Raw genomic sequence first — 22150 nt, 5'->3', positions numbered from 1 at the left:
TAAAGGGAAGGGAGCACTTAATAGGATGGTATTGTATATATGTAAGTAGAAAACTAGATTAATGGGGTGAAAAGGCCCAAGTGAGGTCAGGGGAAGAGATTGAGTAAAGGAAAGATGGAGGGAGGGCTAATCAAAATCTAAAAGGATATAAATAAATCATATGGAAACCTACTTTTTGGGACAATGGAACACTCAGGAGCCACATATTGTTGTTAGAAAATTATCAGTGCCAGGGATGAGATACCTTCCGGTGAGTTGTTGACCAGGAAGTTCCTTGATGTCCCCAAAACATTATAGGACATGGAAAAAGCTCTTGGTTTATTACCAGGAATAGATGGTAAGACCCTATTGCTGAAGACTCCACATACTTGGGCTGCAAGGCCACTGAGAAATCCTGCTGGAACTGAGCTGATAACCTCCTCCATGTAGACCAGCTAACAGAAAGCTGGAAGAAGCCATTCTGCATGCAGTTCAATGGGAGAGAGAGAAATCACCAGTGAAGATACTCAACAGTGGACACTGCAAGCCTTATATTTCACCAGCCAGGACAAAGAGCCAACGGTTGTAATATGCCATGGTGGAAACCCAGTGACCTGTAATTGGACTGGAGGCTCATTCCATGGGAAAGAATAGATCCCTGATACTGAAAACCTAAAACAGGGGTAGACATGAGCCCAAAGGGTGTAACATCTGCTAATATCTGGCTAATTGTATATACTTTGCTTTTCAAACTGCCCAGTAATGTTCATACCCTTATATTAATGCTACTCTCCCTTTTGGCAGAGCATCTTCTCTTCTCAGATGGCAGTGACCATGGGCAGACTCAGAAGGCACCATGGTGCTGGAACGAAGTGACCGGAGAGCTCAGCACTGCAATATCTCTATCACACCTTCCAAGGCTCAGGGTCTGTTGCAGAAGAGGTGGTGGAAAGAATGTAAGAGCCAAAGGAAGGGTAGGACTCCTTACAACGTGCTCCCCCCAGACAAAAAATGACCTGGATATCCATGGCCTCACAGTGCCTGACACCACCTACACAAGTTCATCAAAATAGGAGGGAAAAGATCATGATATCAAAATAAAATAGAGACTGATTGAGAGGTGGGGGGGTATTATGGAGAATGGAGTATCAATGGGGGAGTGGAGGGAGGGAGGGAAGTACCACTGCGAACAAACTCCAGATGCATGCACCCACTTGTGCATCTGGCTTATGTGGGTCCTGGAAAATCGAACCACAATCCTATGGCTTTGTAGACAAATGCCTAACCACTAAGCCATCTAAATAAATCAATATTTCTAAAAAACAAAAATAAGGGTGATAGATCATTGATAAAGAGAAGCCTGTCAGAGGCCTTGAATCCCAAAGTATGACCCTATATGTGGTAAGGAGTGATGTCATAATCTAGTCACCGACTTTCAAAAAGCCAAGACAGCTCATGTACTGCCAAATGCCTAGACATTGGACCAGGACAAGAATGATGAAATTACATAAAAATAGTATTCATGTGTTGGAGGGGATTATATATACATATATCTTTCTGAAGTTCTGTTACTTTGTCATTTCTGGAATAGAACACGTGAAAAAAAAACCCAGCATATGGAAGGAAAGGGTTTATTGCAGGTTACAGTCTTGACGGGAAGATTCATCATGGCATGGCAGAGAACTGTTTAGGCATCATATTTTGCCCCAGCTTCTGAGATGTATTAGCTAAAGTGAGCCAGCTTTGGCAAGGGGGGTTGGGCAAGACCATCTCCCACATTGCCACCAGCTGGAGATTGAGTCTGAGGTTTAAAAACACAAACACATGAGGGCATGGGGAACATTTCACATTCAAAACACCACAGGTCCCTTTTACAGGATGTGTGAAGAGCCAAACTTCTTAGTGTTGCAAGGTCTCTGTGACTCGGTAAAGGAATGCAGAAGGAAAGGAGATGATGCCGTTATAGGGTACGGAACGGAAGAGAGTCAGTGTCAATCAGGAGGCAATGTAGTTGGATACTTCAATCAGATTTCTGTCAGGATCCCGGAAGTAGATGGACATGATAGGTCCTTTTGCTCCAGTTCTGGGGACCGGACCCTCCTCAATGGGTACGTCACAAGCCTGAAGTGAACAGAGAACATAAAAGTCATTTCTCAAAATCCATGTGTGGGCTGCAGAGGTGACTCAGTATTTAAAGGCTCTTGCTTTCAAAGCTCAATGGCCCAGGTTCAATCCCCCAATCACCATATAAAGCCAGATGCCAAAGTGGTACATGTTTCTGGAGTTTGCTGCACGTGGCAAGAGGCTTTGACATGTCTACTTTCTTATTCATTCTCTCTCTTTCTCTCTCCTAATAAAAAAAAATCCATGTGCATAAAACCAAAACTTAATTTCTGGAAAATTCTATCTTTATCCCTGTGATACTGGGGATTGAACTCAAATCCTAATCAAGTGCTATAATACTGAGCTATATAAACCCAGCCGAAATTTAATACCTAAAGGTGGCCTAGAATCCTCTAGAACATCCTTGTCTTTCTGACCCCATATCCTTCCATTATGTCCTCATTTATTCTGTTGAACATGTATAACCATGGCAGAGTAAATTTCTCATCTGTAAAATAGGGATGGTAATAGTACCAAGTATTATCTAGTAACTACTGAAGCCAGAATTCAAACAAAATTAGCTCAGCTCAAAGTTTATATATATTTTTTTGAGGTAGTGTGTTGCTGCAGCCCAGGATGACCTGGGATTCACTATGTGTAGTCTCAGGATGGACATAAAGCATGGCAATCCTCCTATTTCTGCCTGCTGAGTGTTGGGATCAAAGGCGTGCATTACCACAATCCCCAGCCAAAGTTTATATTCTTTTTATTTTTTCCTTTCCCAGTGCCATGGCTGGAACTCAGAGTCTCCTATGGCCAGGCAAGCATTCAATAATGAGCTATATCCTCAGTCCTATCGCTGTTGGTTTTTACCTTCCCATTATATCAACGTAAAATGGGGAGAAAATCTTTGCCAGCTGTGCATCTGACAGAGGATTAATATCTAGGATATACAAAGAACTCAGAAAAATTAAATAATAAGAAATCAAAACAACTGAATTAAAAATGGGCTACGGAACTAAAGAGAGAGTTCTCAAAACAAGAAATACAGATGGCATAGAAACATCTAAAAAAAAAAAAAACGTTTGACATCCCTAGTCCTCAGGGAAATGCAGATTAAATTTTTCTTGAGATTCCATCTCACTCCTGTCAGACTAGCTACCATCATGAAAACAAATGACCATAAATGCTGGCAAGGATACAGAAAAAGAGGAACCCTACTACACTGTTGGTGGGAATGCAATCTGGTCCAGCCATTGTGGAAATCAGTGTGGAGGTCCTGAGACAGCTAAAAGTAGATCTACCATATGACCCAGCTATAGCACTCCTAGGCATATATCCAAAGGACTCATCTCATTTCCTTAGAGATAATTGCTCAACCATGCTTTTTGCCACTCTATTCACAATATTCACAATAGCTAGGAAATGGAACCAGCCTAGATGTCTTTCAACTCATGAGTGTATAATGAAGATGTGGCACATTTACACAGTGGAGTTCTACTCTCCAGTAAAGAAAAGTTTTGAAGTTTGCACGAAGATGGATGGATCTGGAAAGGCTTAAACTTAGTGAGGCAACCCAGGCCCAGAAAGCTAAACATCATATCTTCTCTCTCATATGTGCATGCTACTTACAAATGAATGGACCTGTATGTGAGTAGGAATAAAACTCAGTAGGAGAGGCCAGTAAGCTAGAAAGTCTATAAAAAGGGAATAGAAATGGAGGGGGAGACTTAGTAGGATGGTATTGTATATATTTAATTAGAAGAACAGATTAATGGGGGTGAAAATGTTGAAGTGAGGTCAGCAGAAGAGATTGAATAAGCGAAAAGTGGAGGGAGGACTTATCAAAATCTAAGAGGATATAAATACATCATGGAAACCTACTATTTTGCACAATGGAACACTCAGGAGCCATAGATTGTTACTAGAAAATCTTCAGTGCCAGGGATGGGATACCTCCCAGTGAGTTCTTGGCCTGGGATGTCCCTGATGCCCCAAAATCAATACAAGCCATTGCTGAGGCCCTTGGTTTCCCACCAGGAATAGATGGTAGGACTCTATTGCTGAAGACTCCACATACTTGGGCTGCAAGGCCACTGAGAAATCCTGCTGGAACTGAGTTGATCACCTCCTCCATGTAGACCAGCTGACAGAAAGCTGAAAGAAGCCATTCTGCATGCAGGTCAAAGGGAGAGAGAGAAATCACCAGTGAAGATACTCAACAGTGGACACTGCAAGCCTTATATTTGGCCAGCCATGCCAAATGAGCCAGTGGGTACAATAGTGACAAGTCTGTTATGGTGGAAACCAACTGCCCTGTAATTTGACTGGAGGCCCACTCCACGGGAGGGAATACATCCCTGATGCTGAAAACCTACTACAGGGGTAGTCATGAGCCCTAGGGGTGTAATGTCTGCTGCTGTCTGGCTAAATGTATATACTATGCTCAGCAAACTGCCCAGTAAGCACTTCTATTAATGTTCATACCCATATATTAATGCTACTCTCACTTTTCAGAATGCAGTGACCTTGGGATGACTCAGAAGGCATCATGGTACTGGGAAGAAGTGACAGAGGAGTGCTCAGCACTGCAATATCTCTATCACACCTTACAAGGCTCAGGGTCTATAGCAGAAGAGGTGGCAGAAACAGTATAAGAGCCACAGGAAAGGTGGGACTCCTTACACCGTGCTCCTTCAGACACAAAATGGCCTGGATATCCGTGACCTCACTGTACCTGACTCTACCTACACGAGACCATCATAATAGGAAGAAAAGATCATGATATCAAAATAAAAGAGAGCTGATTGAGTTGGGAGGGGATATGATGGAGAGTGGAGTTTCAAAGGAGAAAGTGGGGGTGGGAGGGAATTACCATGGGATATTGATTACAATTATGGAAGTTGTCAATAAAATAGATGATAAAAGATAAAATGGAGTTTTCATATACATTGTGGAACATCAATTCCTTTATAAAATTATTTTGATTTATTGATTTGTAAGCAGAGAGAAATGGGAGACAGAAAGAGAGAATGGGTGCACCAGGGCTTTTAGCTGCCACAAACAAGCTCCAGGTGCATGTGTCACTTTGTGCACCTGGCTTTACATGGGAAATGTGGAATCAAACACAGTGAAGTTTTACCTAGCAGTAAAGAAAAGTAATGTTAAGTAAATTACTTTACTTAAAAGAAAATTAATTGGGATGGAGAGATGGCTTAGTGGTTAAGCGCTTGCCTGTGAAGTCTAAGGACCCCAGTTCGAGGCATGATTCTCCAGGACCCACGTTAGCCAGATGCACAAGGCGTCTGGAGTTCGTTTGCAGTGGCTGGAAGCCCTGGCGCGCCCATTCTCTCTCTCCCTCTCTATCTGCCTCTTTCTCTCTCTGTCACTCTCAAGTAAATAAATAAGAATGAACAAAAATTTTTTTAAAAAGTAAATTAATTACGTAAAAGAATTCATATATAAGTCTTTGAAAGTGTGATGTCAGTTTTGGCCCTCATATTTCCTTTTTTTCAACTTATTTATTTATTTATTTATTTGAGAGCGACAGACACAGAGAGAAAGACAGATAGAGGGAGAGAGAGAGAATGGGCGCGCCAGGGCTTCCAGCCTCTGCAAACGAACTCCAGACGCGTGCGCCCCCTTGTGCATCTGGCTAACGTGGGACCTGGGGAACCAAGCCTCGAACCGGGGTCCTTAGGCTTCACAGGCAAGCGCTTAACCGCTAAGCCATGTCTCCAGCCCTCATATTTCCTTTTATTATGCATGTGCACGTACTTGTGCATGCAGCTCTGTGTGTTCCCCTGTGTGGAGACATACATGGAGTCCAGAGAACAACCCTAGGTGTGAGCCTCAGGAATGTCCTCCACCCCCTTTGGTGACAGGATTTCTCTTTGGCTTGAGTGAGCTCACTCCTTGGGCTAGACTGGCTGAGCAGTTATCTATGGAGTTATCTCCCCATAGCCTTCATTCTTCCTTTTCTTATCTATTTGGTTGAAAAAAATAACATCAGTGAAAATAATGAGTAGATAATTGTGTACAGGCATGATGTGGATGTGAGAACTTGTCATGTGTGTGGTTTGAGGCAGGTCTCCCTGAGTCATGCTTCTATTTTCACCATCTCTACAGCAACTTTCTCAGTAAAAGTGATGTCACACTCACCTTGAGATGCTGGACCACCTCCTGCAAAGGTGTTTCTGTGATTAGACAGATGTCCAGGGAGCCCGGAACAGGGTGAGCTGCCTTGGGTTCAAACTCCTTTCCCGCCTCGTGTAGGTTAATCTTTTGGTCACCAAAGCACAATGCTTTCCGGTCTCCCTATAGAAGAGAGAGAGGAAACCACCTGAAAAGATGAATTTTACCTAAAGACCTCCTGTTTACCTCAGAGAGGTTTTGAGAAAAAGAGAACAGGGCTACTAAACGACAGCCCTTGACCTACAAAGCTAATGTGCTTTGTTGTTGTTTTGTGTGTTTTTCTTCAAACATTGTGTGTGTGTGTGTGTGTGTGTGTGTGTGTGTACACATGTGGAGGTCAGAGTTGGTCTCCTCCTACTGCAAATGAGTCTGGCCTGGCTTCATGTGGGGAATTGAACCTGGGCCAGTGGGCTTTGCAAGCAAGCACATTTTACCACTGAGTCATCTCCCAGCCCCTGTTCTTTTGCTATATTTTTATATTTCTTTTGAGATGGTCTCATGTTTTCCAGATGTAAACATTTAAGTGTGCAGATATGCACAGCCAGAGGAAAACATCTGGGTGTTCTTCCCTATCACTCTTTGGCCTTTATTATTTTCTTGAGGCAGATTCTCTCACTGAACCCACAGCTGGGCTTTCAGGCCGACTGTTAACCACTGAGCCCCCCATGCCCAGCTTTTTAGGGGGATCCTGGGGATTGAATACATGCCAGCTCAGCCCTCAGTCATTCAAGCTGTGTGAAAAGCACTCTTACCTGCTGAGCCATCTCCCAGTGCCTTTCCAGGCTTCTGGGGCCTAATGATAATTTATTCAACACTTATCCATGATTACTAGCTTGGTTGATCATAGAATTCTAACTTGGTTTTTTTTTTCCCCCTAGAATCTTGAAACTCTCCCATTGTCTTCTGGCCTGCGATGTGTTTCTTGAGAAATTTAATATTTGCATGTTTCTTTCTTCAAAAAATATTTTATTTTTTATTAATTTGACAGAGAAAGAGGGTGGGAAGGAGAGAGAGAGAGAGCGACCAGAACTCCAGACATATGTGCCACCTTGTTCATGTGCCTTTACATGGGTACTGAGGAATCAAACCTGGGTCCTTTGGCTTTGCAGGCAAGTACCTTAACTGCTAAGCCATCCCACCAGCCTTCTTTACATGTTTCTAATTCCTTTGTAGAATAACTACTTTTTAATCTCTTGAAAAATTAATAGGAGCTTGCTTGCTTTCTTCTTTATTTTTTCTTTCTTTGTTTTTTGTTTTTTGTTTTTTTTTTTTCCAAAGGAGGATCTCACTCTAGCCCAAGCTGGCCTGAAATTCAAATTCAACATATAGTCTCAGGCTGGCCTCAAAACTCAAGGTGATTCTCCTACCTCTACCTCCCAAGTGCTGGGATCAAAGGCATGCATCACTGTAGCAGACAACGTCAGGTTTGCTGAGATGAACTTCCAGACCAGGCACACTTATGGAGGAAGAGATATTTACTGAAGCTTACAGATGTAGGGGAAGTTCCATAATGGCAGAAGAAGCTGGCCTGCCTTCACAGGTTCCAACACACAGAGAGAAGTCCAAGCCTTAAAGTCAAGAGCCACACAGCACAGCACACCTCAGGGACTCCAGCTAGCACACTTTGCCTAAATTTAGATTAAAATTTCAAACCCCTTAAGAACTGCCCAGTGACTCTGCCTCCCACCAGGTGGCTGCAGATGTAAACTACAAACTAATAAAACACTGAATATATCGGGGCCATCTATTCAAAGTACCACAATCACCATGCCTTGTCCCAGCTACTTTTTAATGGATTTCATCAGGAATTACACATGTGTCATTGTGCTAGGCATTCAGCTGACTTTTTGTACATAAAGCATGCACAGTTCTCTTGTATTTTTTGTAAGGTTTGCAATGTTGCTCAATCTGTTCTTGAACTCCAAGGCTTCTGCATTGTTTCCATAATAATTTCCTCCCTTACATTTTCTTCATGCTCTCTCTGAATGTCCCCTTATTCAGAGTTGGGAATATCCTTCATTGATTCATAATTTCTCTCATAATTCTAATGTTTTGGTTCTTGGAGTTACATTATATTTGGCATTTTTAGGGACTAGGATTTAACTCAGTATCTACTGCATGTTAGGCTGGTGCTTCTCTGATGAGCTATACCGCCAGACCTCCCAGTTATGATTGGAAGTGTTATAACATTTTCATGCACCCAGTTGGTCATTGGGGAAGTGGTTACCTTGAAGGTAGTGACCCCCATGCCCAGGGTCTTGGAGTAGAACATGGCAGTGTCCTCGATGTTCCTTACTGTCATCACAATGTGGTCCAGTCTGTGGATAAGGCATGGCGGAGGCGTCTCATTGCTGGTCCTCCATGACTGCAATGTCAAAATAAAGACATAAATAAGAAAAGGCTGTGTTCATGCCTATAATCCCAGCACGTGGGAAGTTGAGGTAGGAGGGTCTCTGTGAGTTTGAGGCCAGTCTTGGATACAGAGTGAGTCCCCGGCATGTCTTAAGCAGTCAAAACTGCTGGGCGTGATGGTGCACACGCCTTTAATCCCAGCACTAGGGAGACAGAAGCAGGAGGATCACCACGAGTTCAAGACCAACCTGAGACTATATAGTGAATTACAAGTCAGCCTAAGCTAGAGTGAGACCCTATCTCGAAAAAACAAAAACAAAACAAAACCAAAGATAAAGTCAGAGGAAGATGGGCCTGGTGGCATATGTCTTTATTCCCAGCACTTGAGAGGCTGAGGTAGGAGAATCTCGGTGAGTTTAAGGCCACCCTGAGACTACGTTGTGAATTCCAGTTCAGCCTGGTTTAGAACGAGACACTGCCTGTGAAAAAGGAGTCAGAAGAGGGCTGGAGAGATGGCTCAGTGGGTAAGGCAATTGGCTGCAATGCCTAACAACTTGGGTTTGATTCCCTAATACCCATGTAAAGGGAACATGCATCTGGATTTGTTAACAATGGCTAGAGACCCTGGCACATCCATTCTCTCTGTCTGTCTGTCTCTCTCTCTCCCCCCCTTTCTCTAACATTGCTAATAAATAAATAAAATACTTTTTAAGTCAGAAGAAACCACATTGCACTGTCTACCTCTTTGCTTCTCCTTCTCTTCCATCCAACACTAGGGAGGCAAAGGTAGGAGGATCGCTGCAAGTTTGAGGCCACTCTAGGACTGCATAGTCAATTCCAGGTCAGCCTGAGCTAGAGTGAGGCCCTAACTTGGAAAAAAAAAAAAAGTAAAAACAAAAAGGAATGCATTTGTTTATGTATTTGCAGAGCCAATTTGACAACCAGGATGGAGGTGATGCTCTTCCCTCTTCCACTTCTCTCTAGAGCCTACCCTTGATATCATTCTTTTTTATTCTTTATTCATTTTTTAAAATTCTATTTATTGAAAGAGAGAGAGAGAACTGGCATACCAGGGGCTCTGGTCACTGGAATCAAGCTCCAGATGCATGTAACATTTGCTCATCTGGCTTATGTGGGAATGGAGAGTTGAATTTGGGTCCTTTAGCTTTGAAGGTAAGCATCTTAGCCACTAAGCCATCTCTCCAGCACTCTTTCTTCTTTCTTCCTTTTTTTTTTTAATTAAGAACATACTTTGTATGTCTACATCTTGTGTTGGTACCATCTTCCCCCCGTTCCTATCTCTATTTTGCAGGGGGGCCTCCTCAGTGGGCTTGTTGGCATTCTACATGGGGTTAGGTGTTATGCATTGTGGGAGCAGCAGTCAGTTTTTTTGGGGGGGATGAAATGCCTCTAGACCCGATCTCCCAGCATGTGGCTCTTACAACAGAAAGTAGAACACATTATATCAATGAACAGACTCAGAGGGGCTAAAGAGATGGCTTAGCAGGTAAAAGCCCATCCTGTGCAAGCATGAGTTGCTGATTTACCTTGAGTTCAATTCTCCAGCACCCAGGTTCATAGCATGCACATCTATAACTCAAGTCCTTGGAGGATCAGCGACCACAGGATCACTGGGGCGTGTGAAAACAGCAAACTGAAGGAGACACACAGATGAACCATGGAGGGGGGACATTCTCCACTGTCCTCTGCCATGCGTGCATGAGGTGCATGCATCTGCATACAAGCACACATCCACCACACATACACCATGCCATGATATAACAGACTCAGAGCTGTGCGTGTAGTTTACTCATAAACCACCTGCCCAGCATGTGTGAGACCCTGGGATCCATTCCTGTGCCATGAATAAAGACACAAAAAGGGAGACAATAGATTCTGGAAATAAATTATTTATTCCCTCTGTGTCTTAGTCTCTCTTTCAATAAAATAGACTTGACAAAAAATATATTTTATATATAATTTTTATGCATATTTATTTATTTGAGAGAGAGGATAAAGAAAGAGATAAAAAATAGGCATCCAGGGCCTCCATCCACTGTAAACGAACACCAGACGCATGCGCCCCCTTGTGGATCTGACTAACATGGATCCTGGGGAGTTGAACCTTGGACCTTTGGCTTTTGGGCAAATACCTTAATGGCTAAGCCATCTCTCCAGCCAAATATATATATATATATATATATATATATATATATATATATATATATATATATATATGTATGTATGTATGTATATATATATATATATGTGTGTGTGTGTGTGTATATATATATATATATTTCTCACTTTTATAAATATTGTTTTATTTTAAGACAAGGTCTCATCATGTAGGCAAAGCTAGCGTTGAACTCAGTATATAAGACAAGGCTGGACTCAGACTAGTGGCAATACTACTTCTGCATCCTGAATGGTGGAATTACAGCATGTGTCACCATGACTGATCAAGAGTTTTATTTTTAAGGGCTTAGAACAAAGCTGACATGTTGATGATTATATTCTGGTCATCTAGTTAAAATTCATAGTACTTACCATAATTCCAAATCTCAACAGACTCATCTAGTTTTGTTTTGTTTTGTCTCACACACACACACACACACACACACACACACACACACACACACACACACACACGGAGAGAGAGAGAGAATGAGCACACCAGGGCCTTTCAGTAGCTGTGAACAAAAATCCAGGCAGGTGCGCCGCCTTGTGGACACTCGTGGCATTGCACGCTTTCGTCACTGTTGGGTCTGACTACAGTGTCTTCAACAAATGGTGCTGTTGGAGAAACTGGATAACCACTTGTGGAAGAATGAATCGAGGCTCTTTTTAACCCTGCACCAAATCTACTCCAAATGGGTAAAGGACCTTGACATTAGACCTGAAACTAAGATGACTAGAAGAAAAAATAGGGAGAATCTTCCAAGATAGAACCATAGGGAAAGATTTTCTGAATAAGACCTCAGTAGCCCAGGGAATTAGACAAACATTCAACCTTTAGGATCTCTTGAAACTAAAAAGCTATTGTACAGCTTAGCAAACCTTCAACAGAGTCAGTAGACAACCTATATATCAAATGGGAGAAAAATCTTTGCCAGCTATACATCTTACAGAGGTTTAATATCTAGGATATACTGAGATCTAACTCCAAAATGTAAGCCATAGGGATGGAGAGATGGCTTAGTGGTTAAGGCACTTGCCTTCAAAGCCAAAGGCTCCAGGTTCAATTTCCAGGTCCCCGATAATGCCGTATGCACAAGGTGACATGTGCATCTGGAGTTTGTTTGCAGTAGAGAGAGGCCCTGGTATGCCCATTCTCTCTTCTTCTTTCTCATTTTCTCTCTCTCCAATAAATAATAGAATAAATAAATAGTTTTTTCAATGTAAGAAAAAAAATCAATCAATCTACTAAAAAATGGGGCATGGAACTGGACAGGAAGTTCTCTAAAGAAGAAATACAAATGGCCAATAAATATCTACAAAGATGTTCAACATCTTTGGGAGTCAGGGAAATACAAATTCAAACTACTCTGAGATTCCATGTACAATCAGAATGGCTATCATCAAAAAAAAATCATATGAGAGCTGGAGAGATTGATTAGTGTTTACGGTGCTTTCCTGGGAAACAAAAAGATACAGGATCAATTCCCCAGGACCCATGTAAGCCAGATGCCCAAGGTGATGCATGGATCTGGAGTTCATTTGCAGCAGCTATAGGCCCTGGCACATCCATTCTCTCTCTATATCTGTTCCTTCTCCCTCCCTCTCTCTCTCTCATAAGTAAATAAAATAAAAATTTAAATAACAAAGAGGAAAATATATTTTTAAAAATCAAATGCTTATCTAATATTAGTAGGAGTGCAAACTTGTACAGCCAGTATGGAAATCGGTAGGAATGTTCCTCAAAATCTAAAATACTCTGGGCATAGTGGCACACACCTTTAATTCCAGAACTCAAGAGGCAGAGGTAGGAGGATCACTGTGAGTCAGAGCCCAGCCTGTGACTACAGAGTGAGTGCCAGGTCAGCCTGGGCTAGAATGAGACTCTACCTCGCAAAAATAAACAAAAACTATAAATAGACATACTTTGTCATACTATACCACTTCGGGACATATATCCTACACTACCCTTTCCTGTAGAAATACTTGCTCATTTTGGTTACTGCTCTATTCACAACAGCCAGGAAATGAAATCAGCCCAGATGCCATCAACTGATGAATGAATAATGATGATAATGTGGTACATATCAGCTGTAGAATTCTACTCTATGGTAAGGAAAAATGAAATCATGTTTGAAGGAAAATGGATGGACATGAAAAAATTATTCTAAGCAATGTTACAGAGGCTCAAAAAGACAAAGGCCACATGTTCTCTCTCATATGTGGATCCTCACATGGATTAGTTTGATGTGTTTATGAGTTATAGTGAGCATCAGTGGTATTAATAAGGAATGAGGTTTAGAAATAGGGGAAGCAGGAAGGGATGAGAGAGAGAATGCTTTACAGCAAGTGGAGCAATGGAATACAGGGAGTAGAAGGATCCATAGGGGACTGAGGGGGGGATAGTGAGGAGATATGCAAAACTAACAATGGCTTGAATCACCACCATAGAAACCTTTGTCTTGATTAGCCTAGTAAAGTATAAACTTAGGCTGGAGAGATGGGTTACCAGTTAATACTCTTATCTGTGGAAGCTAAGGACCCACGTTCAACTCTCCAGGCCTCACATAAACCAGGCACACAAGTGATGCAAGTACACAAGGCCCCGCATGCACACAAAGTGCACATGCAATTGGAGTTTGACTGCAGTGGCTATGGGCCTGGCATGATCATTCTCTCCCTCCCCTCCTCCTCTTCCTCTCTCTCTCTCCCTCTCTTACACACACACACACACACACACATTTTAAAAAGGCCAGTTTTAAGCCAGGCATGGTGGTGAATGCCTTTGATCCCAGAACTGGGGAGGCAGAGGTAGGAGGATCACCGTGAGTTTGAGGCCACCCTGAGACGACATAGTGAATTCCAGGTCAGCCTGGGCTAGAGTGAGACCCTACCTTGAAAATCCCCAAAAAGGGGGCCAGTCTGGGTTGGAGAGAGAGCTTAACAGTTAAGACACTTGCCTGTGAAGCATGAGGACCCTTGTTCAACTCTCCAGGTCACACGTAAGCCAGACACACAAGGTAACACAATCACAAGGTCACACATGCACAGTAGGTGGCACAAGCATCTTTAGTTCAATTGCACTGGCTGAGGCCTTGGCACAACAATTCTCTCTCTCTTTCTCTCTCTTTGCTTGCTTGCTTTTGCTCTCTTTAGAATAAAAAAAGGTCATCAGTTGGGATAGCCTCAAAACAAAAAAGATAACTACACCATGCATGTTGGCACATGCCTTTAATCCCAGCCATCGGGAGGCAGAGGTAGGAGGATCACCCTGAGACTACATAGTGAATTCCAGGTCAGCCTGGGCTAGAACGAGACCCTACCTTGAAAAACCAAAAAATAAATATATATATTACTGTCTTAATAAGAGAGAGGGGAGAGGGGGAAATGGTGGGTAGAAGCACCCTGATTTGATGGAGAAAGCTTTACCCTAAAACCATAGGCTGTTGCTGGTAAATCCCTGTGCAAGAAGTGAGTTACCTCCACAGGGAGCTATTGGTCAGGGAAGCCCATGAGGCCCCAAACAATGCAGGCCATTGTCAAAACACTTGGCCGCCCAGCAGCTCTAAGTGGTGAGACCCTATTGCTGAAGACAGTACAGGCTGTGCTTGCAGGACGTCGAGAGAGACCGTGCTGGAACTGCGGAGGAAGCCAGCTCCCTGCTGCCTACCCTGCTAGTGCTGGAAAGTGCTGCTCAAGGTGATGGCGGATCAAGGCCCCCAACAGTGGGAACCAGCAGCGGGTCCTCTAAGCTACAAAGTCACCCACCAGGCCAGATGTACACACTGGTACAACAGTGGCACACAGCCTGTGGGGGTAATCATCTGCTCGCCGACTGGGTATGAAGCTCACGAAGAGGGAGGGAATTCATCCCTGGCATGGAGAACTGAGTCAGAAGCCTATGGCTTAGAAGGTTATAGACCCTAAAGGGAAGGGTCCACTGTTCTGTAATGGGGTGTGGGGAATTCAACAATGTTTGTGGGTTTTTTTGTTTGTTTGTTTGTTTGTTTGTTTGTTTGTTTGAGGTAGGGTCTCACTCTAGCCCAGACTGACCTGGAATTCACTATGTAGTCTCAGGGTGGCCTCGAACTCACCATGATCCTCCTACCTCTGCCTCCCGAGTGCTGAGATTAAAGGTGTGTGCCACCATGCCCACCAATAATGCCTGTTTTTAACCAAAGATTTTGATATAGAAGACTGAGGATATTTATTAAATTTTTATATGTATTTAGTCGAAGTATAAAACCAAGAGAAAGGAAATGGATCCCCCCCCACATTTGCTTTGAGAGCATCCGTGATGTTCTGGAAAAATCATGAAAAGTGGTTTTAAGAGGAAAGAGAAGAAAGTGCAGATAGCACATGCCATGTGGAGCACAGGAGAGGGGGAACCCATGTTGGGGTTACCAGCACCTGGACATTTAGGAGAGTAAACAGGCAGCCAACCGAGACTTACTACATGGTAAGGGTCCATTTATAACCTCAGTGTGGTGGGCCTCACCTTCAGGCTAAGGGGAGTCAGCGTGAGGGCTGATTGGTCTGGGCTTGGGGCTGGCTCAAGAAGAGGCCAGCCATGATGTCAAGTTTTAGGGCTGAGCTTAACCAGCCACAATGTCAAAATCAGATTTATATTCTAAGAAAGGGGAACTTCCTCCCAGGGAGGGGCTCAGGTTTTTCATAGAAAAACAAGTTAGAGAAGCTTTTAGGCAAGAGCTAAGGAAGAGAGAGATCCTTCTCTGAAATCTAATAAAGTGGAGATTGCAATGACAGACTTAAGGACATCTCTGCTTCTTATATTCAGGGCTCAGCCACCCTAAAACTACCTAACAAAGCTACCTGACTCCCTGTCGGTTCTTTGGCTAATATTATAATATTCTAATTATCTGTTTATCCCCTTGGATACATGCTGCTCTCGGTCTTGGGTACAGAATCTGCTTTTTACAGATGGCCTCAAATACCAGGGAGACTCAAGACCCTACAGAATGACAAGAAAAGACAGCCAGCTGCCTAGCATGTGACCAGCCATCTCTGTCACATCTGTCAGGGCCCAAGACACATAACAGAGGAAGTGGTGGCTTAACTATGAGTTCTGCTCTCACTGCTAGCCAGAAAACTTCTTCCAGGGAGATGGCAGTAGACACCAAGCGTGAGGAAAAACTGTAGAGGTGAATTTGAAAGGAAGGAGCAGGCGGATATCTCTGGCAAGGAGAATTTTGTTCCGAGGTCACCGAGCGACATTTCACATTTCAGCAGTCCTAGGACTATGGGCTTTTTGCAGAGGGCTTTTATCTAAAGGTGGGATCATGCTGGCGGGGAGAGAAGGAGATGAGGGAGTGATGGGGGCAGGCTGCTTGCTTTGGAGATAGCAGCCCAGGTGACCAGCTTCCCTGGAATCATCTGTCAGTAGTTTGCCTGCTTTTGAGATAGCCAGGCCGGTTTCTGATTTCCTGAATTCCTGAGAGCCTCAATAAAGAGATTTCTTAAACTCGGAGACTCTTGCACTGAGACTCAAAACTCATCCAAGCAGACGATCAGAGGAGGCTGAGACATCAACACTAAAAGAATTTAAGGGCTTAGTGGTGAAGGCATTTGACTGCAAAGCCAAAGGACCCAGGTTTGATTCCCCAGGACCCATATAAGCCAGATGCCCAAGGTGATGCAGGTGTCTGGAGTTTGTTTGCAGTGGCTGGAAGCCCTGTTGCAATCATTCTCTCTTCTCTCTCCGTTCTCTGTCTCCAATAAATAACCAAAACTAAATATATGTATATATTTCTAAGGTTTAATAACAAGTGCTTTGAAACTCCGGAAACAATGCAGAAGAGGAAAGCAGTTGTAAGAGCCACAGGGTAAAAGTTGGACTCTGAGGCATTGTCCCCTCCACACACAGAGGCTGGCTAGTGAGTTCATGATCCTGCAGTGAATATTGAGAACCATAGTGAGGAGGGCCTCAGTGGAATGGGGGCTTGGGAGAGCAACCATAAGAATATATATAACTCAATGGGATTGTGACCAATATGCACTAAGTTTTTAAAATAAAGTTCTCAGTTTAAAAAAATGAAAAAAAAAACCAAAGTAGTAATAAGGTATCACAAAAAAAGATATCTGTTCTGTCTCCCAAACAAATATTTCAATGTATGACTGTATACTACAACAATTCCGTCCACTTCTTGCTACAAAGTCTGGCTGCTGGTTGATTCCATTACATTCTACTGGATTACAGTCCATTCTGTTCTATTTTGTTATTTTATTCCTTCCCATTCCATCCTGTTTAATGCCATTCAAGCCCGTGTGTGTGTGTGTGTGTGTGTGTGTGTGTGTGTGTGTGTATAGTTTTTTGTGGTAGGGTCTCAGTGTAGCCCAGGCTTGACTGGAATTCACTATGTAGTCTTAGGGTGGCCTTGAACTCTTAGCAATCCTCCTACCAATGCCTCCCAAGTGCTGGGATTAAATGCATGTGCCACCACAGCCGGCTTAAACCTATATAAATTTTAATATATTTTCTTTATCAGAGATAGAGACAGACAGATATATAGAGAGAATGGGCATGCTGTGGCCTCTAGCCATTGCAAGTGAACTCCAGACACATGTACCACCTTGTACATCTGTCTTATGCAGGTACTGGGGAATCGAACCTGGGTCCTTTGCCTTTGCAGGTAAGCACCTTAACCACTAAGCAATCTCTGCAGCCCCAAACATATATGTTTTAAACTACTAGATTCATTGAGCCCCAGATTAAAACATAATAATGATGTGAAAAAGAGCTGGGAGTGGTGGTGCCTGCCTGTATTCCCAGCACTTGGGAGACTGAGGTAGGAGGATCAGTGGCTGGGAGTTCTAGGCCATCCATCAGCTACAGATAGCGTGTTGTGTAGCAGACTCCTCATAGTTGAAGTATTCTCTCCTGAAGAGAGGAAAGGAGAGGGAGTTGGGTAGCTCTTTTAGGCAGTTAGAGAGACTGGGCCCCTGAAAGTCACAAACAGAAATGTCTTTGGGTCTATCCTTGCAGTCTCTACTTTGCTGGAGCTCAAAGATGATCTGACATATTATCTCCACCCTAGCTCTGTTTTCCCACAAACAACCTGGGCCCCTCCTGGGAGGGAGGTTTCTCCTAGGATTTAAATCTAATCCTGACATTGTGGTTGCTCAAGTTTAGACCCCAGAACTTGGCTGAGACAGTCCCTAACCCTAATGAATCAACTGTCTCCCTGGCTCACCTGAGCCAGAAGGGAAGGCCCACCTCTATAAGGTTGTAAATGTGTTGGTGAGAGGCAAACAAGGTCTCTGAGCTGCCTGTCCACGTGGGAACTTCCAGTTGCTGGTATGAGTTTCCCCTCTGATCAGCCCAGGCCCAGCCAGACCACAAGCCCTTACTTTCCCCATGGGCTCTTTCTCCACATGGCAGTAGCTCTTGAAATCTCTTTTCTGTCCTTTCCATGATTTTTCCTGGCCCACCATGTACTGACATACCCATAATCATTCATCTATTCATTCTGTCAAGTAAAATATTTCAATACAAACATACAAAAAATACTGTGGTCCTGTTTTCATGAGTAGAGAATACATTAGTAAAGTTACCACATCCTGCTGTCCTCACAGATATATCGACATGGGTCCAGCGTGGTGGCATATGCCTATAATCCCAGCACTGGTGAGGCCAAGGCAGGAGGATTTTCACAAGATCAAGGACAGCCTGGAGTATATATTGACATCCAGGCCACTCTGAGTTACAGAGTTAGACCCTGTTTAAAAAACTAAAACCAAGGCTTGAGAGGTGGCTCAGCAGTTAAGACACTTGCCTGCAAGACCAAAGAACCTGGGCTTGATTCCCCACTACGCACGTAGAGTCAGATGCACAAGGTGGCACATGCATCTGGAGTTAGATTACAGTGGCTACAGGTGCTGGTATGCCCATTCTCTCTCTAACTGCTTCCTTCTCTCAAATAAATAAAATAAAACTTTAAATTAAAAAAACTACAGTAATTCAGAAGTTGAGGTATGAAAATTACCATGAGTTCCAGGCCAGCCTGGACTATGGAGTGAGTTCCAAGTCAGCCTAGACTAAAGAAAGATGCTTTCTTAAACAAAAACAAAAACAAAAAGGCATAAATGACATTGGGGGTCTAATGAAGATAAATCCATTCATCTTCTGGGAGACTTGAGAGATGGCTCAGCAGTTAAAAGCACTGGCTTGCAAAGCCTAACTGCTCATATTTGATTCCCCAATACACTTAAAGCCAGATGTATAAAGTGGTGTATCTATCTGGAGTTCATTGGTGGTGGCAAGAGGTCCTGATACACCCATCCACCCTCTGCCTACAAAAACAGTATTATTAACCCTTTCACTTCTGTAGAATCTGTAAGAGCACATCTTTTGTTCCTGGTGGCAGTGATTTATGTTTTTCTCCTAACTACTAATATTTTCTTAATTGTGTTCAAAGAACCAACTTTAAACATTGCTGACCTTTATTGCATGTTTGCTTTCTATTTCCCCAGGTTCTGCCTAATTTTTTTTTTTCTTTTTGGTCTTTTCTAGGCTGACCTGGAACTCACTGTGCAGTCCAACACTGGTCTCGAACTCACAGTGATCCTTCTACCCTGCCTCAGAAGTTCTGTGGTTAAAGGTGTGCGCCACCATGCCAGCAGTTTCTGCTTGTATCTTCATACTTTCTTCCCATTTTCTTAGGGTTTGATAAAAGTTGTTTCTGGGCACTAGAGAGCTGAGTCAGTGGTCAAAGGTGCTTGCTTGCAAATCCTGACGATCCCAGTTCAATTCCCAAGAGGCCCAGGTGTGCCCATTTCCCTTTCCTCTCTCTCCTTGCAAATGAATTTTAAGAAGCCAGGTATGGTTTAAAAAAAAAAACATTTTTTAAATTAAATTTTATTTATTTGACACAGAGAGAGACAGAATGATTGGGCATGTCAGGGCCTTCAGCCGCTGTAAACCAACTCCAGATACATGCGCCACTTTGTGCATCTGGCTTATATGGGTCCTAGGGAATTGAACCTGGGTCCTTGGGCTTTGCAGGCAAGTGCCTTAACTGCTAAGCCATCTCTACAGCCCTTTTCCAGCTTCTTGATATGAAAAATCAGGTCATTGCTTTTCAGCTTTTCTGCTTCTCCAATCTTTGCCTTTCGAGCGCCAAGTTCCCCCTTAAGCCCTGCTTTGGCTCCCTCTCCAGTGCTGACACCCTATGGAAAATGAGCTCAGCCTCTTCCTCCCTTAGTAGTGCCTTGGCCACCATGCCCTCCCTCCTTGGCTTCCACCACAGGAAATGATTCTTTCATCCTCCAGGTTTCTCTTCAAAGTTTCTTTCAGGCTCTCAGGGGTGCATGAACGTCCTGACAAAACTCCTAATTTCCTGGCCACTCCCCACACGGTTTTATGCTGATAGCCTCGGCGCAGCTACCCTCCTGAGACCCCTTTGGGTTTCTCCACCTGCCCAGGGCTGAACTGCTTTCCTCTGGGTCACCCACAGACAGGAGCCAGCCCTGTGTCTAAGGGCTCCACTGCATCTTCCACTCCCGACCTCTTGCCTGGGTAGGCCTGCATCGGCTTGGGCATGGCCTTTAAATGCCCTCTGCTGCCCTCTGCTTGTCTTTGAGAACATGCCCTGGGAGCAGGTTGCCACACTGGTCTAGGATTCCCAGCCAGACTGCCGAACTCCATTCCCTGGGCCCCCAGGATCCCCACATTCACCTGACTCTCTGATGTCCTGCTCCACATCCTGACTGGCAGCCTGGGTGGCAGACGGCGTAACATGGCAGCTGGGTGTGGGCTGTGCCTGGGGCTGGCTCAGAGCCAGGAGATCAAAGAGCAGGAATGGGAGGGCACGGCTGACAGAGGCAGGCAGTGCAAAGCACAGGGACTTTGGCATGAAACTTGTCGCCTTGAGAGATAGGCGAATAGCTCAGTTGTGGAGTTGTGTTAAAGACACCTTGTGTTCTTTTTGTCTTTTCATTTTTTTTTTTTAAAAATTATTGGCTGTAGAGATGGCTTACTGGTTAAGGCATTTGCCTGCAAAGCCAAAGGACACAGGTTCAATTCCGCAGGACCCACATAAGCCAGATGCACAAGGGGCACATGCCTCTGGATTTCGTCTGCAGTGGTTGGAGGTGCTGGCATGCCCATTCCCTCTGTCTGTCTCTCTTCTTTTATCTTTCTCTGCTTGCAAATAAATAAAAATTAAAAATTAAAAAAATATATATTTCTTTATTTACTTATTTACTGGAGAGAGAAAGAGGCAGATAGAAAGAATGGGCAAACCAGGGCCTCTAGCCACTCTCAAAACGAACTCCAAATGTATGTGCCACCTTGTGCATCTGGCTTATGTTGGTCCTGGGGAATCAAACCTGGGTCCTTGGGCTTCACAGTCAAGTGCTTTAACCACTGAGGCACCTCTCCAGCCCGAGACCTTGGGTTCTAAACTCAGCACAGAAAAACAAAACCCTTAGGGCCTTGGTAGTAAAAGAATAAAATATGTGCAAAGAGTTCTGTTTTTCTAGATGGAGGGGGGCAATGTCTCTATATGTTGCCCAGGCTGGTCGTCAACTCCTGGGCTCTGGTGACCCTCCTCTCTCAGCGTCCTGAGTAACTGGGACTACAGGTGCCCAACACAACCATGAATGTGTGTCCCTACTGGAATGGAATGCTTTATTAAAGTTTTTAACTTGGATTGCTAGCCAAGCTAGAGCGAGACCTTAGCTCAAAAAAAAAAAAAACAATATTTTTTTTTTAGTGATAGAGAAGTAGGGGATACCTAAGTGAAATTAGTAAGTCTCAAAAGAGGTGGCTTTTGTTTCTATTTTTAAAAAGTACTGTTCTAGTTTTATCAAAAAGAAGTACTGTTACTATTTTTAAAAAGTAGTGTTGGGGGCTGGAGAGATGGCTTAGCGGTTAAGCGCTTGCCTGTGAAGCCTAAGGACCCCGGTTCGAGGCTCGGTTCCCCAGGACCCACGTTAGCCAGATGCACAAGGGGGCGCACGCGTCTGGAGTTCGTTTGCAGAGGCTGGAAGCCCTGGCGCGCCCATTCTCTCTCTCTCCCTCTCTCTGTCTTTCTCTCTGTGTCTGTCACTCTCAAATAAATAAATAAATAAATAATTTTTTTAAAACAGTAGTGTTGGGGCTGGAGAGAGGGCTTAGTAGTTAAGCGCTTGTCTGTGAAGCCTAAGGACCCCGGTTCAAGGCTCGATTCCCCAGGACCCACGTTAGCCAGATGCACAAGGGGGCGCACGCGTCTGGAGTTCGTTTGCAGTGGCTGGAGGCCATGGCGTGCTCATTCTTTCTCTCTCTCTCTCTCTGTCTATCTGCCTCTTTCTCTCACTCTGAAATTAGTAAATAAATAAATGA

The 22150-nt window shown here is 43.7% G+C and overlaps 1 protein-coding gene across 1 annotated transcript; it reads right to left on the bottom strand.

Moving 5' to 3' along the window:
- Window positions 1–1622: 1622 nt before the first annotated feature.
- Window positions 1623–20592, bottom strand: Glod5 (glyoxalase domain containing 5). Its single transcript, XM_045141067.1, has 4 exons — window positions 20501–20592; window positions 8504–8641; window positions 6244–6399; window positions 1623–2100 (listed from the first exon to the last, which is right to left on the bottom strand). The coding sequence occupies exons 1-4, from the start codon at window positions 20561–20563 to the stop codon at window positions 1975–1977; spliced, it is 483 nt and encodes a 160-aa protein (XP_044997002.1). The 5' UTR covers window positions 20564–20592; the 3' UTR covers window positions 1623–1974.
- Window positions 20593–22150: the final 1558 nt, after the last annotated feature.

The sequence above is a fragment of the Jaculus jaculus genome, chromosome X, assembly GCF_020740685.1.
Source record: "Jaculus jaculus isolate mJacJac1 chromosome X, mJacJac1.mat.Y.cur, whole genome shotgun sequence".
In the NCBI taxonomy this organism is placed as follows: domain Eukaryota; kingdom Metazoa; phylum Chordata; class Mammalia; order Rodentia; family Dipodidae; genus Jaculus; species Jaculus jaculus.
The sequence above is the reverse complement of the archived record's forward strand: the minus strand, read 5'-3'. Positions and strand labels throughout refer to the sequence as shown.

Coding starts and splice junctions, on each gene's coding strand:
- Glod5 (XM_045141067.1), bottom strand. CDS start 20,563: ATGTTACGCCGTCTGCCACCCAGGCTGCCAGTCAGGATGTGGAGCAGG. Junction 6,400..8,503: donor TGGGGGTCACTACCTTCAAG/GTAACCACTTCC, acceptor TCTCTTCTATAG/GGAGACCGGAAAGCATTGTG. Junction 2,101..6,243: donor AGGTGGTCCAGCATCTCAAG/GTGAGTGTGACA, acceptor TGTTCACTTCAG/GCTTGTGACGTACCCATTGA.